Source organism: Melopsittacus undulatus, chromosome 5 (assembly GCF_012275295.1).
Source record: "Melopsittacus undulatus isolate bMelUnd1 chromosome 5, bMelUnd1.mat.Z, whole genome shotgun sequence".
NCBI lineage: Eukaryota > Metazoa > Chordata > Aves > Psittaciformes > Psittaculidae > Melopsittacus > Melopsittacus undulatus.
Window position 1 is genome coordinate 26,241,093 of NC_047531.1, and position 25,066 is coordinate 26,266,158.

Consider the following 25,066-nt stretch of genomic DNA (forward strand, 5'->3'; position numbering starts at 1 on the left):
ACGCTGGGGGAGGGCTTATTTAATATTATTGAGCAAGAAGGATCACTCTGATTGGCACAGCTTTAATCCTTTAAAGGATCAGCTTTAATATCCCCAAATGCATCTAATCAGAAATTCCACAAATGCACGCTAAAATACTGTTTCCAGTTTCTTACTCATTTTCATAAAGTTTCATTTACTGTTCTGAACTGAAAAAAATGAGCACTGAAAACCTGAAAGGCAGACTGATTTAAGTTTCTCTACAGCACTCATCACTGTGCTCAAATAGGACACATTAAAAAAGTCACTTTCCCTAAAGGTTTCCTTCTTGATTTCCAAACCAGCAGCAGAAACTGGAATTAATTTTCTACTAGGAACCACTACATCTCATGAGATGTCATTACTGATCAATTATTCTCTTTTGAATTTAACTCTCATTCATGATAACAGCAAGAGCTATATTTATAGATATATAAAGAGCAGAATCCATTAGCTTAACTTATTGCACCTAAACTCTAAACATACAGCCACTAGTCTTCAAAAGAAACCTGACTGAACTATATGCGGGAAGACCTCCAACTACACTCTCCCACTCTCTGAGGGCCACACTACCTACCTCTGACCCAGGATACATAATTCCCATAAAAATATACATTTCAAACAGATTTTAAAAGGAAGTTATTTCCACACGTAAGACTCAAAAGACCTTCTTCTAAACTGAAATGTTTTACTACAGGAATCAAATTCCAAGTTCAGAGAAGAAATTAAAATAGCTTCATTAATTATAATGAAAAGCTCTTTGGGAACAGAGACTCAGATATCGGCAAGAACAAAAATCTTGGAATAGCAGCATTTGAAAATTGATGTCAGAAGACACTGGAAGGTTTCCACATACATGTTTCTGGTCTTTTCACTACAGCTCTTCCTCCGGCTTTGTCACCTACAGTCTCTTTACCTCATCCTAAGTGACATACTGGAAGTTACTTAGCAACAAGTTACCTAGACACAGTATTTCTTTTTTATTTCAATTACTCCCAAGCAATAAGAGAAGTGTTTTATTCTGAGAGGATCTACTAGCTCTGAAGCTGACTGTCAGCATTTTCATTAAACCAGCTTATTTTCAGATTAACTAAAGTTCAGCTAAAAAAAGAAAGAAAATCTCCTTTCAACTGTGACTGCTTCTAACAAATACTGCACTAATATTTTTATCATATTACCATACTCTCCAATGCCAAAATAAATCATTTAGCTCTAAGTTACTCATTCAACCAAAAAGAGATTGCAACTATCCTGTAGCTAATTCTTTTCAATTACTTATTATGCGATACTTTCCCCAACACACTAAGTATTTAACAAAAGTATTCATTGCAAATGTTGGAAAACTTTGACCAAATCTTCTCTGACTATCAGCATAAGTTTACTCTAACATTTCTAACTGTTAGAAAAAAGCAGATATCCATGGTAAATACAAAGCTGTGTCCATACAAACTATTATCAAGTTTGCATCTAAAGAAATGCATTAACTAGTCCAAGATCCTACAGATTTCTATCTGACAATCTCCTCATTTTACTAAATAACATTTTACTTCAAAATAGTCTCCAGTGAGAATATTTTGTCTGTCTTAGTATCATTTTAAAGCCACTTGAGTTCTCATCCAAATGATTTGGTTAAAAGACAGGACATTAAATATATTCTTCAGAATACATTTACCTGAAATTTCTACTTTAAAGTCCTTTTTCTTTTTTTTTTCAATTGTTCAGCTAATTTAGAAATAAATACACCATCTAGCAGTCATTCCTGAGGAAGTGTTTTGTACTTCTCAATCTTCCTTTAAAAACAAGAACGCACAAATTCTTACACGAGGCAAGTTAAACAGCTTCTAGTTTTTCCTTCACTAAAACATGAGGGAGAAGAAAACCCAGCATAATTTTGGGGCATTTTCATCTAAACTGAAAGCTACAAAACCATGATCACTGCACCTCTGAACCACGCTCATTCACAATTTGAGACATAGATGCTCTTCATAGAAACCTTAAGAACAGTTTAATCTTGCAACACAGGGAAGTAAAAAGCCCATCCCAAGAAAGCCAAATGCAAATACATCTTTAGAATTTAAGAGACTACTGCTGATACAACAGTAGTTCTTTCCTCTTAGAAGTATTAGATCATTCTTCTTTCTGTAGCCCTTTCTGCATGACAAAATAGTCACTTCCAATTTCATTCACTGGCTTATTTCTAGATACAACACTGACACTGATCTTATTTATTTCTTTAATAGCATATTTCTCGCTGATATTGTTTCCCTTTTTGTCCCTTATTTTTCTTATGTTAATCTTTTTAATCATCGCTAGAATAGTCAAGGTAAAACACATCTGTGTAGAAAACAGACAGAAAGAAGTATTTTTTTAACATTTTCTTTCAAGAAACTGTAATAAGCTATTTCTTCAAACTGATTTCTCCAACATATGTGGAGGAGTGCTTCATTAAACAAATAACTGCAACAGCAAAAAACCAGATGAAAGTTAGTTCTGCATTTAACTTCTCTATTATCTAATGAACTATCCAAAGATGTTCTATATGGCTCTATAATGACACTAACAGAAGCTACATAGAAGTACATTTGAAGGTCTAACTAGAACCGTTAGAAAGGAAAAGGAATTTAAGAAGAAGAAATAATACAAAGAGGATAATTCACACCATCTACACTATTTATGACCTATATACTGTACAAAGTCACCCTGGGATTCAATTACCGAACAAAATAGACCAATTTGATTGATATATTTACCATTAATTGATGTACGTTTACTATAGTGGTAAAAGAGCTTAAATAGTGTGCTCAAAATATAAAACTTAAGGAAGAGAAATAAGGAACACAAAACCAGTCATGCTACAAATTCACAAAAAGAGAATGTCTTAGGAGGAAAACTCTGTGATAAGAATTTTCAGACCTTGAATGATTTTGACAAATATATAGAACCATGGGGACTACACTCTGCATTACTTCACATTATTACCAAAATACAGACAGAAGAAAATAAAAAAGGAAAAAAAATAAAATTCAAAGGCACAATGCCAAAGAAAAAAAAAATTACAGATACAATGCAAAAGATTAATGAGATGCCTTTCCTTTTACTACTCATATTTACATTATTCTTAGCCTATACTTATCTACCCTTATTTTTTTTTACTTTAAGCTAGTTCTGAAGTTAAAATAGCAAGTGTTGTCAAATTAATTGTTAACCAGTGCTGTTACATCAGATTCATTAATAAACTGATAGCTCAAGAAAAAAAAAAAGAAATCTTTAGATATCATTCTTACCTCTGTTACTTTGGGCTGTAGTCTTAAAACTTCAGGACTCATGCGTGGGATATCTATATGGATCTAATTAAACAGAAAGAAGAATACTGTAAAAGAAACCAACCACAAACCTTTTAAACAACCCAACAGTTAAAACAATTTTTTAATTTTACAGTATTAGCTATAATGTCACTGAATCACATTTTTTGGAATAACATGGCTTTACTGTATTTCAAAACATACAGCCGCTTCTTTAAGTTATTGTTAATCAATGAGGCAAAATAAAGAATGAAATGCCCATATTTTTTGTTTTCACATTTCAGGATTCTCATATCACATTTTGATCGTTTGGAAATTATAGTCATTTTGGTAATACTTGTAACATGGGGTATTTATGAGTAAATATAGACTACTACTGCTGTAAAGACATGTTCAGTTAATACTGTCATGGAATCATAAAATCATTTAGGTTAGAAAAGACCTTTAAGATAAGAACCAACCATTAAAAGGTGAAAATAGAGTTTAGCACCTATTTTAATGTATTTGACAATTGCCTAAGAAGAGAGCCCAAATATACAACTTTGCAAAGGAGCTTTATGCAACAGAATACTAATCTGATTATTCTGGGCTAGATACACAAGTACCTTGTATTAATCAGGCTATATACTTCTTGCCAACAAAGATCAGACTTGAAGCTGAAAATTTCTGCTGCTTCTGTCCTAAAGAAGGCTAGGTACTATTGCTTATTCCATACTTAGTAATACAAAATAAGTATGGAGTATTCCTTAACTTGAAGAAAAGTTATCTGCTTATCTGGTCAGGGAAGAAAGTTTGACACAGCTATACTTATTTTATTGCACATCATAAATAGCTTCAACTTCTTAAGCAGAAGTATGGAGCCAGTAAAAAACAGTCACTGTTACACTCCCTGTCCATTTTCACTCAATACAAGGAAGGTCTGAGCAGGAGATGAAAGATTTGAAAACCCTATTATTCTTAAACAAAACAATGACAGCACTGAACAGCAGTGCCACATAGCCTGACTATAGATGGGACTAAAAGAAATTCACTGTTTTGAATTTCAGACCAAAATAGTTAATATGTTTGCTTCAAAAATGTAGGGAAACAACTCATGAGACCTATCAAGTAATATTAAAGAAACAGACAAAAACAGTGGCAAACAGCAAAAACAATCTCTAAGTTCTTTATAAGATGTCCTGTAAGTAAAAGTCACTCCAATAGGTGTTCTACCTGTCTATAGGTATCCTGGTGATTTTCATCATTTCTGGAATCATAATACTGCTCAACAAATGCAAAATACTCTTTGCGTTTTCTTTGTAAAGTGCTTTCTCTTCTGTCCACATTTGCAGGAAGATAGCCCTGAAAAAAAAAAAACAGTGAAAAGAAAAGGATATTATTCTTTGCCTTACAAAAAAGCACCACTGGTATTTGATTACGTGTGACAGGAAAGCTAATAACATGCACAGTGCCATGCAGTCCTACCTGGATCTGAATAATCCTTTAGCAAATCAATTTTCTAATCATCCCAACTGATACAAAAGTACAAACATCTTCCTAAATCAGCTTTTCCTTTTTTCTTTTTTTTTTGTTAAGGAAAAAGTTTCAAGTTTTTCCAGCTTTAAAAAGTGATTTCTCACCAAGAATTCTAAGATTATGTTTGCTTTCTGAAGACAAAAGCTTAAACAAATAACTTCAGATAAATGCAACACTATATGAGTTTATTTATTTCTACATTTCTATGTGGCCATTGTTAGAGCAATTTTAATATTTATTTAACAAAATGCATATTAACTCAGTTGCCTTCAAGCAAGAATTATATACATTTAGCAAATATGTTTAAATTATGGTTAAATCTGTAATAAAATGGAATATTAATTCGAAAGGTTTAAAACATTCTAGCTACTCTATTTCACTGTTTCAGATAAGAAAAAAAAATTATCTCAAGCTTTCATTTCATCTCAGGAGGTTAAGTTTCATCACAGAAAATTACTCAACAGCACCAGCGACTGGGCTCATAGATGTAAGAGCACGAGCTGTGCTGTTTCCTAAAAGCAATTTAAAATACTACCTTATGTTGTGTAAACTATGGACACACTAAGGCAGTTGTGTCAGATAATGCAACAAAATAATCCTCCTAAGTACAGAATAAATCTGAATGGTTCATCATCGAACTGATTCACATATATCTGAAAAAAAACAACCTTCCAGAAACAATAACAATCCATTCTAATTTTCCTCTTTTGTCAAGTCTGATCACCATTTCTGGCATCACAGACAACTTGCTATTTAAAATAAACCAAGCAACTCAGCTTACTATTTCAGCATTTTACAAAAGGAAGTATCATGAATGCTATTAAATGGTCAGATATAAAATACACTTACTAGAAACACCATTATTCATATAATTGGCTACCAAAAAGATTTCTGAGTATTCAGATGTATTAAATGCTTTCTTGTAAGCTGCTTGATTTCAAGCAATACCAATATCCTCTAACACTGCAATAAAGAAAGCTAGTTGATATTTTACATAGATGGCAGTCCTTTACAAATACTTTGCGTTAAGAATCATTCTAAGGATAGATGGCTTTGAAAGAGATCTGAACATCCAAGATAATATAAAAAAAAAACCCTAATAATTATATTAATCACTATTCAAGTCAAATTAAAAGATTTTACCAATATTATAAAAAAACCCTAATAATTATATTAATCACTATTCAAGTCAAATTAAAAGATTTTACCAATATTAGAAAAGTTCTCTTGTCACAACAACAGCTATCACCATATTAATGGTAATTGATAAAACAGAGAAACTAAACTGATGCAAATTTAAGTTCCCTTAACAAAATAATCCTCATAACATCAAAAAAATTCTATAAAGAAGTACAGCATATATATTTGCACTTATACAATGAGCCATAGCCACTGCAAGTAACTAGCAAAATGCTGTGCATTTAACTACAAAAACAATCTTATTCAGTCCTAAGCACTAGAAATGAAAATGGAAGTGGTACACCCAACATACTGTAATTGTTAATTATACAATAAAATTAAACAATCCAAGTATATATGTTCCATTACTCTCCTGCATCTATCCCATTTCTATAACTTCTCTTTTGCTCAGCATTTGGAGAAAAATAAAAATTACACTCCATACTAAAACAGGAATAGATTTTTTGAAAGTATCTCTCTATAAAGCCCTTGTAATCCAATGGGAAATCATCAGCAATCTGCTACACCACTTAGATACACACAAAGCTGTGGGGCCAGATGGATCTGCCCAACAGTATGGAGGGAGCTGGTGGAAGTGCTCAGTGAGCCACTTTCCATTATTCATCAGCAGTCTTGGCTAACTGCGACGTCCCAGTTGACTGGAGGTTAGCAAATGTGACACCCACCCACAAAAAAAGGATGGAAGGAGGATCAGGGGAACTACAGGCCGGTCAGTCTGACCTTGGTGCCAGGGAAGGTTATAGAGCAGATCACCTTGGGTGCCTTCACTCAGCATGTACAGGACAACCTGGTGATCAATCCCCATCATCACAGATTTATGAAAGGCAGGTCCTGCTTGACTAACCTCATCTGTGTCTATGGCAAGGTGATCTGTTTAGTGAACAAGGGAAAAGCTGTGGATGTGTCTACCTAGGCTTTAATAAAGCCTTTGATACCAACTGTTTCCCACAGCATTCTCTTTAAGAAACTGGATGCTCATGCCTGGGACAGTCATACTTTTCACTGGGTAAAGAACTGGCTGGATGGCCAAGCTGAATGGAGCTAAATCCAGTTGGTGGCTGGTCACAAGTGGTGTTTCTCATGCTCAGTATTGAGGCCACTTCCATTTAACATCTTTATCAATAACCTGGATGAGGGGATCAAGTGCACCCTCAGTGTGTTTGCAGATGACACCAAGTTGGGTGGGAGTGTTGATCTGCTGGAGCATAGGAAGGCTCAAGAGAGATCTGGATAGGCTGGACTGATGGGTCAAGGCCAATTGTATGAGGTTCAAGAAGGCGAAGTGCAAGGTCCTGCACTTGGTCCATGACAACCCCATGTTATGCTACAGACTTGGAGAAAAGTGGCTGGAAAGCTGCTTGGTGGAAAAGGACCTGGGGACGTTGGTCAACAAACAGCTGAACATGAGCCAGTTTGCACCCAGGCAGCCAAAGCCATCCTGGCCTGTATCGGCAAGAGTGTGGCCAGCAGGACTAGGGAAGTTATTGTTCCCCTGTACTCAGCAGTGGTGAAGCACCTTGAATAGTGTGTTCGGTTTTGGGCCTCAAGAAAGACATTTTGATGCTGGAGCATGTCCAAAGGGCAACAAAACTGGTGAAGGGTCTAGCGAACAAGTCCTATGAGGAATGGCTGAGGGAACTGGGGTTATTTGGTCTGGAGAGATAGAGACTCAGAGGAGACCTTATCATTCTCTTACAGCTACCTGAAAGCAGATTGTAGCAAGGTAGGGGTAGGTCTCTTCTCCAAGTAACAACTGACAGGACAAGAGGAAATGGCCTCAAGTTGCACCAAGGAAGGTTTAGATTAGGTATTAGGAAAGGGTTGTCAAGCACTAGAACAGGCTGTCCAAGGAAGTGGTGGAGTCATCATCCCTGGAGGTACTTATAAAACATGTAGCACTTATGGATATGGTTTTTAACTGGCAGTGTTAGGTTAACGGCTGGACTTAATCTTAAGGGTCTTCTTCAAACTAAACAATTTTATGAATCTATATTAAAACCATTTAAAAATGTTATTCCCATATACTTTAATTCCTTATTTTAAGATGACAACAGAGTAAATACAAATCATATTACACTCCAGATACCTTAAGAGGTATTTGCTTTTTGCAAAACCATATCTTTTAGGACTTCCATCTGGTACCTTACAACACAAGCTTAACTTTTGCCTCAAGGGCCATCCTGGCATTTAATATCCTGTCCCAGTGTTTTGCATTAAGTTAAATATTGAATTCTGCCTCTCATTTATTGTCAACAGTTGTCTGGGTTTTTTTTCCCCTGTAGGATATCTTAGTTCCATTAGAAAAGAATTCATTTGTGAGATCAGAAGTGATTGTTCAAAGGATACCACTACTTTCTCAGCAAGTCTTTTTGTTAATATTCAGTTTCAAAGACTGAAGTAATCTTTCAGTTGGACATGTCCTGTTTCCTGCTCACTTAACAAATTAGGTTTTATTATTAAAAGTAGGAAAGACTTGCAACATATCATCAGGGAATAAATTGGTGGAGACTTTAATCCATTTATTCATTAATTTCCCCCAAAGGCTCTTGCAACCATATCTTTAGTTTTGTTATTCAAAAGAAAAGTGAGCCTGAATAGTTCTGCTTGATGTTAGGTATACTCTACCTAAACAGTTTTGCTATATTTTATAGCTAAATCATGTAAATTTTTTCTATACTGTTACTAATAGACATGCATAATATCCACAGCCCCTAAGCACTATATTGATTTTCATATGCTTTCCCTCTAAAAAACTGTATTCATCAAACACATGTTAATATTATTTACCTTCTATATAATAAGTATCTCAACTATTCAATTTGTTGAATCATATTCAAAAAATTCTAACTTCAATTCTGATTTTACAAAGAAGGCTATCACCTTCTGTATTAGACACTGCCAACTGTACGCAGTTCCCCAAACATGTCATAGCTGGGGCATGACAGGGAGAGACTTCTGAATAATTCCAAAGCAAACATATCCAGCCTTAATTTAGTTCTAAACTGTGTTTTAGTTTCTTTGGTTTTCCAGTCTTTTTTGGGTTTTCAACTGATATTTAACTAAAACAGTTTTGCTTTTTTATGCTTATTTCCCAAGGCACATCATAGCACAAAAGATTATCATAGAATCATAGAATAGTTGGGGTCTCCACACAGCCTTCTCTTCTCCAGGCTCAACAGCCCCAGCTTTCTCAGCCTGTCTTCATACAGGAGGTGCTCCAGTCCCTTGATCATCCTCCTGGCCCTCCTCTGGACTTGTTCTAACAGTTCCATGTCCTTTTTATGTTGAAGACACCAGAACTGCACACAATACTCCAAGTGAGTTCTCACAAGAGCAGAGTAGAGGAGCAGGATCACCTCCTTCTTTGACCTGCTGGTCACGCTTCTTTTGATGCATCCCAGGATACGGGTGGCTTTCTGGGCTGCGAGCGCACACTGAAGCTGGCTCATGGTAAGTTTCTCATCGGGCTAAAGACTAAAGACTAAAGAATCAGAACTAAAGAATTTTACTAAAGGACATTACTCCCTCTTATCTGGGACATACATTAGCCATAAGTAAACAAATAATGTGACTTAAAAATTAATTAGCATTAGAAAAAAGCCTCATGGAATTTATGGCCACAAATACCCAAAACACTTTTTCTTCCCCACTTCAGCAAGAAGATGAATCCAGCTGCTGCGTTACAGTATAGAAAAGTTAATGATTCCTAAATGACTCACCTTTGGGTTTCCAAAACATACTAAATGAGGAACACTTAGTAGATAAAAAATCATGGTGAGAATTTCATAAAAAAGCTGAGAACTTTCAAAATTTTGCTATTTGGTGACAGGGAAAAAAAAAACCCAAACAAAACAAAAAAAAAAAGAAAAAAAGGAAAAAATATCACTTAATTCTTTAAGTAAAATCAAAAAAACCTAAAAACAGTTTCTTAGCAGAGGTATGGCAAGACAAATGAAGGAAGGAACTGAATCAGAATGGATCCTGGAGTGGTTAAAAAAACAGAACAAGGGAACTGTACACTTAGCAATTTCTCTAGACTGGGAATCTCAGAAACACTAAGTTAAAATCAGCTCATGGGATGAAGCTGCAGCTCACAGAAAACCCATGCTCTTACTTGAAAGCAAGAAAGTGACTGCAGTTAGCTTACGCATAATTCCAGTTCTCTAAACCTCAGTGACAGTCCTCTGACTCAGAACTTAACCTATCTTTATGCTTTAGCTTACTGTATTTCAAAATCAATTTTGAGTTAGCCATATTCATTTTTTATACTTTGAGTGTTTGCAAAGAGACATCCTAAAACTTCAAGAAAAAAAAAGGAAAAAGTGTTCTTTTCATTACCAAATTCTCAGTTAACTTTAGAAACACAACCAAAATAAATTGTACAGTGCAAGTTTAATTTCAATTACAGCAGGATATTTGAATATCCACCATTAAGAAGCTGCATCTGCATTTAGCATTAGAAGGAACTAAGCTGCAAATTTAGTAGAACTCATCAGCAAGAGAGACTCTTTCAGTCATTGGAAATCAGTGTCAATCTGAAGTAAATACTTTGCATTCCCCACTGAATTATTCTATAAAAAGCAAAGCTATTTAAGTCTACTCTCTGAAAAATTCAATAGTGTTAAAATGTTGTGCGTATAACTCAGAATTTTAAACAGTTCTTAAATGAATAAAGACTTTCTGAGAAAGTGTCTTTCATAGCCTCTGGAGAGTAGATAGAAGTAGATTTTTGCTTCTTTTTAATACAAACATCTTCACAAGTTCTTCTCCCAACCACAGGCAGACAAACAACTGCTAAAACACACAACTGTTTGCCATCTGAATTATCATAGCTGTAAAGATTGACATGAAAAATACCCCTCTGAGGAATACGTTGTATTTTTGCAGAAGAACATTTTTGCAGAATAACATTTTTAAACATAGCATAAACACTGAGATTAAAAAAAAAAATCAGTTCTGTAACACCAGACCCAGTGAAACCCAGATTCCTGCAAGCTTGTCTCCGATTCCCAACTGTAACACTTGTGTGCTGTGTGGCATTTCAGTCAATCTACTCCCAAAGCTATTGTCATTGTAAAATCATGTGACCACTGGGCAAAGTTCAGTGAGCTCAGCCAGCCAAAACCTCACACTACAAAAAAGTGATTAGTTTTTTAATTAGTTGTCTGCCTGAACTGACTCACAGGTCTGACATCAGGACAGCCAATGCCACAATATAACTGACCACTGTGGTTCAGATTTGCTCGTCTTAAATCACTACAGAAAAATCAGCCATAAACCTCATAAGATCCTATCACAGATTTTCCTTAGTACACTGTTAATCCTTTCTTATAGTTACTTTAACGTGAAGTCAGAATGAAGCCTTTTGCAGGACACCAATAGGCTTCATTTCCTTTACTGTGTGCCTATTTTCGAGAAAACTGTAAGCAAGTACTTGTATTTGAACTCTTCATCATTCCATCAAAATTGGTTGAGAGAGGCCACTGTTATCACCTAAGCCTCTCTCTCATAGAAAGCCACTTTGAAAAATAAAGATGTACAGCTGACATGATTTACTGCTACCTCTCATTCCCCTCCTTTCAGTTTGACAAATTAATCTTGAAATCAAGTAAAAGAACAGAACTTTCATTACAATTCAGCAACAGGACACAGTGTTTTCAAGTATCACTGATGCATTACAACTCAAGCAAAATTATGTGCTATGCTTGAAAAAAAAGAACAAACCAAAGCAACAAAAACTATTAGTACTAAATGCAAAGGAAGAAGGAAAAATAAAAACAACTAAACAAACCCAAAACCAAACAACTTACTGAAAGAAGCTTCCATGCAATTGGACGAACCCGTTTGGGAATGCCAGACCAACTCAATTTCCGTAATTCTTCTATTAAAAGAGAAGTATTTCATGAGAACTAAGGAAATTACTATCAATTATTATATACAGATACATTCAAATTAGTGCAGAGCTGTTTACAACACTGATCATGCCCTAATATAAAATCTAATGAAATCAGAATTATGTGGCAATTCTAAAGAATTAATAAAATACTGAAGAATTACTATCTCTAGGAATACTATGATAGGTACCGAGTGTAATAAGGTAACTTTCTAAAGTATTTCTCAACATTACTTTTCAGTAGACATGCCTTATATTAACATGCAAGATAACCTCAGTCTTATTGTATAATATGTTTACACAGATCCTAATTAAAAATGAGATTTGCAGTTGCAGAAATAGAATGCTGCTTCGTCTGAACACTGGAATTTAATCCTATGCCGTATTTGCATTCTTGATGTTGCACTCCTTTCTTTTGTCAGATACCAAACCAGCTAAACCTATCTGTGGGACTCTGCACATTTTTTGTAAGAACCGTTTATCATAGAAAAATCAGAGAAAATTCATATGCTTATAACAGTGTCCCTTAGAAACAGTATTTTTGAGATATCTACTTGTAGCTCTTTCTCTTCTTACTCCAAGTCAAAATTACAGGTTAACACTGCACCAGTTCATATCACCAACATGCTAAGGAATACAGAATGAAATTCTACATTTTATCTTATATATACTTATTCCAATTAACCATATATTTGAATTAGCTATGTATATTCCAGCAAATTTGGTCTCTATCATATGCTTATGTTTTCTAAATTCTACACTCCAACAAGGCATTTAAAAGCATTTTGTCTATCACCCCAAGAAAAGCACGGAAGAAAGTAATTAGAGTAAGAACTTCCTGAGTGAATATGATGACTAACTTTGGCCATTTATAAATGAACATTGCCTCTATTTTTTGTTAACACAAGGACTCTTATAGGCAATGTCCATCATCATAATCTTACTCCCACCCTCCTTTTATTACTCCGAAAAAAATATGCATCTATAATACAAAGAAATGTAAAATATCATGTTAGGCGTGGTATATTACCATAAAGCAAGTTATTTCTAAGGACATATATAACAATTTTTAACCATGAATGAAAACACAGTCCACTGAAACCAATGCAATATTTAAAACACATACATTCCAAAACAAAAGAATCTGATTTTAAAAGTGTACTGAGGCTAAATAGTTAATAATAAGAAGAAAAAATGAATTAGCAATTCAGGTTTTTCAAAAAAGCATCAACTAAAGAAAACAAAAATCTCCAGTAACCTGGATTTTGCAAAATTAAGCTACCAAAATCCAAAAAAAAAAAAAAAAAGCTATCAGATGTTGCACTGGGACCAAAACACAACAGAAACTCAGAACAGCAGAGAAAAAGGGCAGATACTAAGAAAAAAGATGTTAAACTGTCATCACATCGGTGAATACATCTACCACAAGTCTTGAATGTAGTCTAAAGAAGAAGGATTACTTCCTTATAACATCATTGAAACTGTTTGCTGCCTCTAAGCTTTAAAATACTATTGTATTTGACAAACATAAGTTTCATTAACAGAAGATTTTCTTCAACATTTCAAACCCTTGAAAAGTCAAAATATACTGACACAGAGAAAAGTCAGAAAAAAATTCTAACATGTTTTTGACTTGAAGTCGTGGTTTGTTCTGTAATTTTGTTTTTAAATGAACTAATTTATTTCTCGACTATAGAAGAAGAAATGCAAGGACATCAAGATGACACCCTGTTAAAGGGAGAGTACATAAATAAGTCAAGGTTATTTCCTACCACTACAGGTTACATAAGTGTATTTCTGTGCAAGAGTACCAAAACAGCAGAATTATCTATTCTGTATATTATCTATCTATAACTATTTAGGAATGTCATACTGAGTATGACCAAAGCCGAATTCAGTCATATACCTTGAGCAATCCAAAGACTAGAATACCAAATACCAAAGGAAAAAAGTACAACACCACATAAAATATGAAGTGAGTTGATTTCCAGCAAACAAATTATTCCCCAGCCTTGAATTTCCTTGTACCTGTGGCTCATCCACATCTATGGCAACAGGAAGATTAAATATACTACAGAGTTAATAACATAACTACACTTACTGTAACCGATTGCATTTTATTTTATTTACAGTCCATCCCTATCAAACATGCTGATCATTTACAGCAAGTATTCTTTGCCATTCTTATTGTCCTTCTTTATTAATCATCATAGTCTTTAATCTGTAAAGTAAAACATACACTATCAAGCAGAAACAAATTTAAGCTCATTTTACTGGTTTCAACTCCAAAACAGAAAACACAAGAAATTTGTGGTCAAGGAAATCCAAACCCAAGACTGAGAGCTATTTTAGGTTCAGAGAAGATAGAGATATGGCAAGGCACTGACAATTCTCCTTCTCTAACCATAGAGGTATCTCAGAAGGAACACTTACTGAAGTACATCAAAATGCAATAACAATGACAAAGTTCAGTTATATCAAGGTTCATTAATGAATGACAACATAAACAAAAAAAAAGCTCCATCCCTTCTAACACTAATTTTCTAACCTCTACTTCCTACTTATGTATCACTTCTGAGTCCTGTTTATCCATTCCACCCTCTCCTTAAGACTTCCTTTTTCCTTTATTTTCCTCTTTTTTGGTCCTCATCCCTATATATTTCAGCTTTATCTTTCCTCAAATCATCAACTGAAATTCCACACCTATCTTCATTGCTGGCTAACAGAATTCACTGTATAGTTAAGAAAACCTTAAATTATTTAAAAAGTGGTGCCATCATTAAAACAGAACTGCAGCTTATAAAAAAAAATTTAAATAATTTCTTAAGATATTTTTCAGAGGAATCTGGTTTCATACTTTATCTTGGAATAATCCCAGAAATTGATGCTCTCTTGCTTTCCTGCTTTTACCAAACTAACAATAAATTTAACTGCAATTATTCACATCACAGATGTTTTAAATTAAACATGTAAGAATGTGAATTACAAATGAAAAAATACATAAAGTCCAAATATTCATGACCCTTCTATAAGCTAAAGCCTGTAAAAGAACTGTCAGAATAATAACATTCTATTCACTTTCACAGAGACTACCTATTATAGGGGATCAGTGTACCACCAAAGTACATTTAAATACAAGAATCATTAAAGACAAAATATATGCTTTGATACAATTATTCCTGATGTCATGCTCCCTACAGCTTGGGTTATTTTCTGTTGTTAATTTAGAAACACCAGACTGCTGATAGGACTTCTTAAAATGAAACCCAGAGAGCAAATTCTGCAGTTTTTTTTCATATGGTCTTCAATATTTTCAGTTTGCATTTGTAAACATGATCATTCTTTCACTGTATTTTTTTAAAAAGATTTGCCCTACTTTAGGAAATTATTTTATGAAACAAGTGGAAATTATATGTAACATTGCAGCAGTTTTCTTATTCTGTAATATAAAACCCATGTGGTTTTAACTATCAGCTTGAAAGTTATGGAATACAGCTATCATTTCTATTCTCTCTGTATTGTAAAAATATTTTTTTTTTCTCACTTGGTAAGTTACTACAGAAATGTATTATTCTTCCACAGCTTTTGGAGATACGTATGAAGGGCATGAAGTATATAAAAATCGGGAAAAGCAGTTCTAATATATTAGAGTCTAAGCAGAACAGAAGCAACAGCAGCATATGCTTTCAAAACCTATTAAGAAACTCACAGCACAAGCACACTAAATACGCATGGATGGTGGAAGCATAAAAGCAACCTTATACACGTAACTGCAAGGAATTTGGCTGTATCCCAGTAAAATCCTCCCTTATTCTTCATCTCATAGAGTTGATAAGCACTGGAAGAATATAGGATGACCAAAAGACAAGTAACTTTAGAAAAATATGATACTACTGGAGTGTGAACTGAAGTCTCAAAGAAACAACAAGAGCAGAACTTGTGCAGACTATACACACAGAGAGAGGGTGAAGTTTAAACTGAGCTACATATCAAAGGCTAGCACAAAAAAAAATATATATACTCCATTATGAGTATTCTGTCATTGCAAACACAAGGGATTAAATGGGAAAAAGTTAACAAGAAACTCCTAAATTTCACTGATACTCAAAAGGGAATGGCACCCAGGATTGTCTGTTCACAATAAAAACCTAGGCTTGGACACAGATATGCATTAAGTACAGCAGCAAAGAGACTGGTGGCTCTGACAACAGAAAACAAAAAGCAGTTGTGAAGTCAAGAGCTATGGGATGTCATAAGCAATGGAAAAAAGGCACTAATGGATTCTGAAGAAGAACAAGAATACACATGACAAAGAAAACCATGCTAATAGCTCTGCCATGACACACAGCAATGCTGGAGTACAGAACATAGCTGGACAGGGACAGTCTTCATTAAGGAGTTCCAAAAAACTTCAGATGGACACCACTGAAGTGAAAAATTAAAAAAAAGAGTTTTGTTTTTTCTTTTTCTTATATCAGGACAAGGTGAAAAACAGTCTGCTACTTCAAAGAGAGCGAAAGTCTGAGTACAATACTATTTGGAATGGGCTATTGGGCTGTCAGGGATTCATTCTTTACAATGACAGCTTTAAGGGACTAGTTTTTTGAATGGGGAGAGGAGAGATGGTAAGCAGCAGAAGGAATAACACAACCTAATAGAAAAATTATTAGGGTATTGTGGTATTAAGTGATCTTCTCTAGAAAATCTTCACATTTGGCCTTAAATGGACTTCTGTCCAAGAAGTTCAAGCCAAATCAAAACCTCTGCATTCAAAAGAATGGAAACAGACAGCTTCATAACAGAAGTTTGAGATCAAGAAGAGTGCTGCAATTAAAAGGCATTTGTAAACTCATAAATTCTACAGTTTTAGGTCATATCAACTTCAGCAATATTCACAAAGCAAGCAGAAAATGGATCCATTAATCTGGTTCATATGCAATTCTAATTTTCTAGTCTACAAAAGCAGACATGGCAATTCTAACATTACAGGTTCTCAATGACTATCAAAAGTAAGAACTACCACCCAGTTTAACAGTATTGGCAGTGATGGATTAGAGGCACCATAACTCAGATATTTTGATATCCATCTGTTATAAAGTAGTAGCTCCACAACAGACCTGGAAGCACTAAGGCAGTGATAACAGGATTCTTAATGCACCCAACCCAGGTGTCCCTTGCCAGCCAAAGAAGCCCTTCTCCCCTGAGCCCTCCTGGCAGCCAAAACAGGTTTGATTTGTGTCATGTGGTATCAACAGATTTAGTTTATTGTCAGAGTCAAGCTGTGACAATTCAGCACAAGCTGCCCAACAGGCACCCCCAGTACCAAGTCACATACCTTACTCTTTTTCCCATTAGTTGGTATTCTTTTTCCACCACCCTTCTATCTCCTCTACCCCAAATTATCAAACCATTCCAATTACTTCTTCCCTTACTGGTCCCAGTTTCACTACAGCTAAACCAAAATTTGGCATTTCTGAAATTATTACCCAGGCACTGTTGGGCTTGTCACACTGCACCTTCCAAAGTAGCCCCAGTGCTCCTCCTCTCCATGCAATGGCACTCTTTAGACATTTCTCACACAATTCCCCTTTTACCACTTGTGAAATCCAGACATCTTGTTAGGTGCTATCTATAACTTCTGTCAGTTTCTTACACTGTAGTTTGTTATGTTCAGCAATTTCTCATGTTGCCTCCAGCAGTTCTCCATGCCCTAGGGAGTTAGCTCAGCCCCTGGGCAGGCCAGTCAGTAGCTTAGATATTTGCCTGCAGATCTAACTTCCCTGAAACAAGTTTCAATTCCACACGTAATCCGATGTCAAATAAATTCCCAAGCTACCAAGCGCTAAATCATAAGTAACTGTATCACTGGTTATATTCTTCTAAAATCCAAAAAGGCAGGAATCAGTCAGAACAAGTAAAGGCAAAGCAACCATATAATATAATACAGTTTATGAACTAAAAAAGGGAATATCTGCCTTAACTAAACACATCTACAAACTACACATGTGTAACTCCTCCACCCCAGAACATGATCATAAGCTCCAGTGCCGATTTAATAACAATGAAAGCCCCAAGTCTTCAAAAGCGAGTATCTCCAGCTGTGCATTATACTGCTCCATTAATCTGCATTTAAGAACAAGTATGCTTTCCCAGGTCTGATCTATCTCTGTCACTGGTAGGTTGGCTGAAAGGAAACGGATTGTATGTGTTAGTTTATTACTTCCTTACACAATCATTTTGCTTCAAGTTTTGGCTACTGTTACACAGCACACCATTTACAAACTAGGTAATAAGCATAGTAAATGAATAAAACAGAAATAAGTTGCAACTCAAACTACATTTGTTACTTTCAATTGCTCATTGTCAACTCTATACCCATTAAATACTAATCTTTCATCTTACTGTGGTTTTTAATCCTCCCTTAACACAAATAGGAATCTATGCACAAGCGTGGCTACTGACCTCTAAAACCAACCTACGCAAAGTAAAAAACCACCCAAGCACAAACCCAAGAAAAGATGCAAATCCACTGTCAGAATCAGAAATGTGGGACGTATGACTGAATCAGTGACAAACCACCCAGGACAAAAATTCCACCTATTCTTAAGTAACTTATTTCAGGGCAAAGACAGAAGCTACGCAAGCAAATTGGAATATAGTATATTATAGTCCAACTTTCTATCCTGTGATGCAGCTGAGATTTCCTTCTACATTCAGGATGAGGCAAAGAAAGTTTTGACAAAGAGAATTTAAATTACGACACTATTTGAAGTAAAGCTTCAGTTTCTAGGTTAAATATAAGCAACACTTGTAGGGCTCACTGAATTAAGGAGTCATTCTTTGAAAATCAAAGAGAAAGGAGGAGTAATGCTTTATTTCAGCAAGTTTCAAAAGGAATACTTTTTTATTCCTGACACTAGTCTGCAACAAACATACATTTCTTTTAACTAGGAATAGACTGGGTTGTCCCAAAATTCCAAACAATACCATACATATCCTATACCACTGGGTTTCAAAGGACTGCTCTTTCTGGAAAAAAAAAAAAAATCTCAGCGCTAGACATGGAGGTAAAAATGTAAAATAAAGATGTTTCTCCTTTGTGTATAACATAACACTTATTTGAAACAGATCAGCTTACTAACTTCCCATGACGTAGGCTTTGGGGATGAATATGTGGCTGTATTCTTCCACGCTGAGAGCCTAGATTTTCTGGATTGTTTGAGAAAATGCATTTAACACTAGTTTCTACACCTTTTGCAAGTTTTTTCTCAAACTCTCTTTTGAAAACACTTCCATGCATTTAGCCTGATAGGATTTATATTCTGTTCTACTCTCCTTATTTGATACAGAACTTTACTTTTTTGATTGTATTTAATAACCTATTATACTTAGAATATGTAAGTATATATAAACCTCCTCTATTGTTATGTCACAGAGTATCCTTCTGAATTTTCTCAATGCTTTCGGTTTTGCTTTCTAAGTTGCAGGGCAATTGCTTTTAGTATGGAAACTGTTTGATAGATGATTTCACACCTGAGAGTTAAGCCAATTCCACCATTAACCTGGATATGTGATAAGTGCATCTCTGCACTATCACTGACTGCTGTCCTCCGTCAAGGTACTCCAAAATTCCAGGATCTCACGGTACTCCAAAAAGGATATAAAATTCTGGTCCTACCTTTTCACTACAGTGAGCTCAGCTAGCATTTTGCCAGTGACAAACAGCACACATTACAACTGAAAGAGGCTATGCAAGAATTCTTGTCAGATGCAATAGCAAGCTTTCGTAATTATCACCCCAGAAGCACAGTCTCACCCTTGTGCGTCACTGCTGTTAAAGATCAGTTCACATTATGCTTTCCTTTGATGGTTCAAAACCAAAACAAGTGGAAAGAAAAAGAACCCTGCCCTTCCCAACAACAACTACAAAAGCGAGACAAAACTTACCCCTAGAAGACTTAACACTACTATAGCATAAAATAAAAATGCTTCTGGTGAGAAGACGGGCAAGTATCTAAGTTCAAAGGTTAACATAAGACACTAAAGTCTTAATTTAAAAAAGAGCTGAAGGGGGAATTAAATCATTCTGATATTTGTATCTCAAAGTTAAAATACTAAGGTCACAGAATCATAGAACAGTTTGGATTGGAAGCACCCTGAAAGGCCATCTAGCCCAACCCCCTTGCAATAAGCAAGGACAACTTCCAATCTGACCATAAACACTTCCAGGGATGGGGAGCAACCTCCCTGGGAAACCTGTTCAAGTGTCTCACTACCCTCACACTCAAGAGCTTCTTCCTATTATCTACTCTTAATCTACCCCCTTTCAGTTTAAAGACATCCACTTTGTCCTATCACTACACACCATTGTAAAAAGTCTCTCTCCAGATTTCTTGTAGAACCCCTTTAGAAACCTGAAGGCCCCTGAGCCTTCTCTTCTCCAAGCTGAACAAGCCCAGTTATCTCAGCCTGTCTTCAGAGAAGGGGTGCTCCAACTCCAACAAATTTTATGGCTTTCCTCTGGAGCCACTCCAACAGGTCCAAGTCTTTCCTGTGCTGAAGATTCCTACATCAACAGCTGCAACATCTTCATAAATGAGGGGGGAGGGAAGGGAGAAGAGAGGGGAAGAATGGGGGAGGATGTGGAATACAAAGTACTACTTTCCTAACTTCTGTAGTTGTAGTCAATGGCTCAATGTCCAGCTGGAGACCAGTAACGAGTGGTGTCCCTCAGGGATCGGTGCTGGGACCGGTCTTGTTCAACATCTTTGTTGGTGGTATTGACAGTGGGGTTGAGTGTGCCCTCAGCAAGTTTGCCGATGACACCAAGCTGTGTGGTTTGGTTGATATGCTGGAGGGAAGAAATGCCATCCAGAGGGACCTTGACACACTTGTGAGGCGGGCTGATGCCAACCTCATGAAGTTTAACCATGCCAAGTGCAAGGTCCTACACCTGGGTTGGAGCAATCCCAGGCACAACTACAGCTTGGGCAGAGAAGAGATTCAGAGCAGCCCTGAGGAGAAGGACTTGGGGCTGTTGGTCAATGAGAAAATGAACATGAGCCGGTTTCAGTGTGCGCTTACAGCCCAGAAAGCCAAATGTATTCTGGGCTGCATCAAAAGGAGCGTGACCAGGAGGTCAAAGAAGGAGGTGATCCTGCCCCTCTACTCTGCTCTCATGAGACCTCACTTGGAGTATTGTGTGCAGTTCTGGTGTCCTCAACATAAAAAGGACATGGAACTGTTGGAACAAGTCCAGAGGAGGGCCACGAGGATGATCAGGGGACTGGAGCACCTCCTGTATGAAGACAGGCTGAGAAAGTTGGGGCTGTTCAGCCTGGAGAAGGCTGCGTGGAGACCTCATAGCAGCCTTCCAGTATCTGAAGGGGGCTTATAAGGAGGCTGGTGAAGGACTCTTCCTTCATTAGGGACTGTAGTGACAGGACAAGGGGTAATGGGTTCAAACTTAAACAGTGGAGATTTAGATAGGATATAAGGAAGAAATTCTTTACTGTCAGGGTAGTGAGGCACTGGAATGGTTTGCCCAGGGAGGTTGTGAATGCTTCATCCCTGGCAGTGTTCAAGGCCAGGTTGGACAAAGCCCTGGGTGACATGGTTTAGTGTGAGGTGTCCCTGCCCATGGCAGCGGAGGTTGGAACTAGTTGATCTTAAGGTCCTTTACAACCCTGACTATTCTACGATTCTATAACCAGGTAAACTGAAAGATATGACAGTCTTATGACACAGTTGGAACTGTATGCATACCAAAATACACTTGTTTGACTCAGCCTTTGAAGTTTGAGTTCTTTGAATTTTGTGTAACATCCAAAAGAAGGGAAATAATATTAAGCACTATATATTACAGTGGTTAATATAAACCTAATATATATTACTTGTATTGATACACAATGTACAAGCCTTCTCTGATCAATCTCCAACAAGATAATAACAGTTAAGCACTCTACTCTTATTCTAGGTCATCTTTAGCAAGAAAGATCCATAGAATGTAAAAGAGACATCATAACCTTGTCTATACACCATCAAATGCAGAAAAAGCATTCAATGGTAAAATTAAGGTGCAGTTTATATTTAATCATGTTATCAGTTTGGGCTGGAAGTGACCTTCAAAGTTCATCTAGTCCAACCCCCTCTGAATTTCTGGAACAGTTTTACTCATCTATTGTTGTGAATAATTAAGGCAAAGGATGGTTACAAAATCCAGTTACTTGATACTATGTCTTTGAGAGGTACATTCCTAGAGCACATATCCAAATGACACTATAACTGGGGAGAAGAATTTTTCTTAACTACCCATTTCCTCCACACTGATTTCTATAAACATTTATAGAACAGTGGACACAGCTAATACTCCACACCAAAGAAAAGCTGAATTTTAGCTTTTCTTCCAAAGAAATGTTCCTCTCAACTTTATTGCTTTGTTACCCTGTTTTAAATCACAACAATCTCTTAAGCCAAGCTGATACCCCTTCACAATACTTCTGAAGACCTGCATTATTAAAGTGTTGGGGGCTTCTGGTTGGTTGTTTTTTGTTTGGTTTTGTTTTGCTGTTTTTTGTTTTGTTGGGTTATTTTCAGGTTTGGGCAAGTTTGTCTGGGGGGTTGGGTTTTTTTTTGATGTTTTGGATGGGATTATTTCTTTTATATCTAGTCACAGCTTTTCTATACCTGTGATGCCTTTTTTCCCAGATTAGTCCTTGTCTATTAAGAGTATTCTTGATTTTGTTTTTAATAAAAGCAAACAGGAAAGAATGAAATTAGTGGCAAATAAAGAAATCTAAAGCTATCATATTCCTGCTCTAGTAGGGTATATATGCACTCCAACCACACAGTACATTTATTAGCTTTTATTGCACAGATTGTAGTATAGAAGTACAGGTATGAAAGTTTTGATCTTGGAAATCACTGTGTTGTAAAAACCTATTGACTAAATATGTCTACCCCAAAGTTTGCAACACTTTAAATCAAGGCATCACATGTACTTGCACTTATATTTGAAACTTGTCCTCTATTTAATATCTCATTAACCATTAAGCTATTTGGCAGTGGCTGAAATGTTACATTCTCCCTAGTCAAAGCATAATTTCAATTTACTGTCATTATACCAACTCTTTCCCCTTGTAGATTTCCCAAGGAATTAGACGTCCTACTTATGAGGTGAAGAACATGCTCTGCAGCACAAGATTTCTACAAAGGAGTTTTAATGCCACCTACAAATCAGACACACATTCTCACCCAAGACAGTACTGCAAAATATCCTTGCTTCAATGCAATTAATGTTTTCTTAAAATTCCAGGACAATTATTTTGAAAATGAGCAGTTCTAAAACATTCTTACCCAGAGAAGATGATTTTAAAAATGCCAGCACAGCATTAAGTTTAACCTACTGCTTTGGAGTTGAAATGAGCCAGATCCAAAACCAGTATTTGTAAAACCCTGTCTGCAAACTCATGAGATTGAAAGGACACCTTCTGAAGAACCACTTTGAACACTAACTGCTACTCTGTCTTTCAGATGTCTCCTTATTTTACATACTTCTATGAACAATAAAAATCAAAATATTTATAAACCCCTCTGGGTTTTACACCAAAAATATCTCCATTTGCTAGCACTAGCTGTCACTTTTGCTTAGGAGATAGCATTTACTTTTTGCAGAAACGTTGGTTTAGGTTATCTTATTACAAAGGGATAATATGGTATGCAAATGCATCAAATTGATATAACTCAAGTAATTTTGGAAAATTTTGTTTCATCTACCTTACTACAACACAATCAGATATGCATTTCTTCTCTCTGAAGAGGGAACAGTTTAAAGCAATTATTCTAAAAGAAATCTTGAGACAGTACCCTTTTACTGCAGTAGATTTAAAGAGTCTTTATATTCCATAAATATTTCAGGGGGCATTCTACAAAGAAAACATGTCATTAAATTGCCAGCTTTCTAAACCCACGAGCTATTACCCATTAAACCTGAAGCACACAAGGGTAAACAACCAAGACTACAAGTATTTTTCTTGGAACTACAAGCTCATCATTCTATCAGTTACAAATAAATAAAAAATAAGCCAGGAAATATTAAAGGAGTTCAAAATTTCTCTGTATGTATTATTCATTCTTGATACAGCTGTTATATCATTGAGATTACTGTAAATGGCTACATGAAGTGATGGCCTGCATGAACAACTCCACGACAGATATGATAAACTAGATTTACATGTTTTATGTTCCTATAACATAAATTCCTTGGAGAATTTAACTATACAAAGCTGGAAAATTCGCTCAAGAGCACAGATGCAGAGAACCGCAGCTCCCCCAACAGCATGTTGGGGAGTACAGGCAGTACATATAGAAAATAGCTTTAATAAAGGGCTTGTTATTACTATGGCAACCACAGCAACTGGTTTCCAAAATGAATAATAGCTCTGTTACGCAATTCATTAAATTTTTTAAACAAATACTGTCCTTAATCATCTCAATGAATCAAAGTTGTCCGAATATATGCAGAAAACAAGAAATAAAACCCCAATCTAATGTCATAAATACAGGGCAAGACACTTTTCCGGACCTTTGCTAGGAAAGAACAGGAAAGAACATCTTGTCTGCTGTTTCATGGAGAAAGTCTGAGAAGCAAAAGTAGATGAGGTTGGTTTTTAGAAGGTACAAGAAAGTGAACAGAAGATTAGGAAACCTAAGGCAAAAGGAAGATTAAAAAAAAAAAAAAACCCACACTAAGAACTGCAAAAGTGAAGCTAATAATGTAAATTATGAAAATAAGGAATGGAGAACAGCTATGCCAGAATAAGATTTTAAATAGCATTACGGTGTTTCATAGTCCTCCTGTAGTGTTCAATTTTTTGTGCATCCTAAACTGGTTTTATTCTTACATTAAAGTCACTCAGTCTCTAATGAACTTTCCAAGTAGGACTAAGGTATCTCTCTATCAAGAAATGGACAATACAGGAAATACCACTTACAGTACCAGTTAATTAAAGAAGACAATTTTCCCACTTATTTAGAAATGACAGTATTGATTTCTCCTGTTTGAGAAGAAATTATATTACTTATTACATATAACTTCTCATAATATTAAAGCTCCCTGTCATTAAGACTCCTACAAAAC

At 35.8% G+C, this 25,066-nt stretch overlaps 1 protein-coding gene across 1 annotated transcript in view; it reads right to left on the bottom strand.

The window, feature by feature from the left end:
- The window catches only part of TBC1D22A (TBC1 domain family member 22A), a 171,610-nt gene that overhangs the window by 133,909 nt on the left and 12,635 nt on the right, over nucleotides 1-25,066 (bottom strand). The window contains exons 5-7 of the mRNA XM_005148427.3: nucleotides 11,846-11,916; nucleotides 4,533-4,661; nucleotides 3,303-3,365 (exon numbers count right to left, since the gene is read on the bottom strand). Coding sequence (XP_005148484.2) covers nucleotides 3,303-3,365; nucleotides 4,533-4,661; nucleotides 11,846-11,916 — 263 coding nt within the window. The remainder of the gene's footprint in view (nucleotides 1-3,302; nucleotides 3,366-4,532; nucleotides 4,662-11,845; nucleotides 11,917-25,066) is intronic.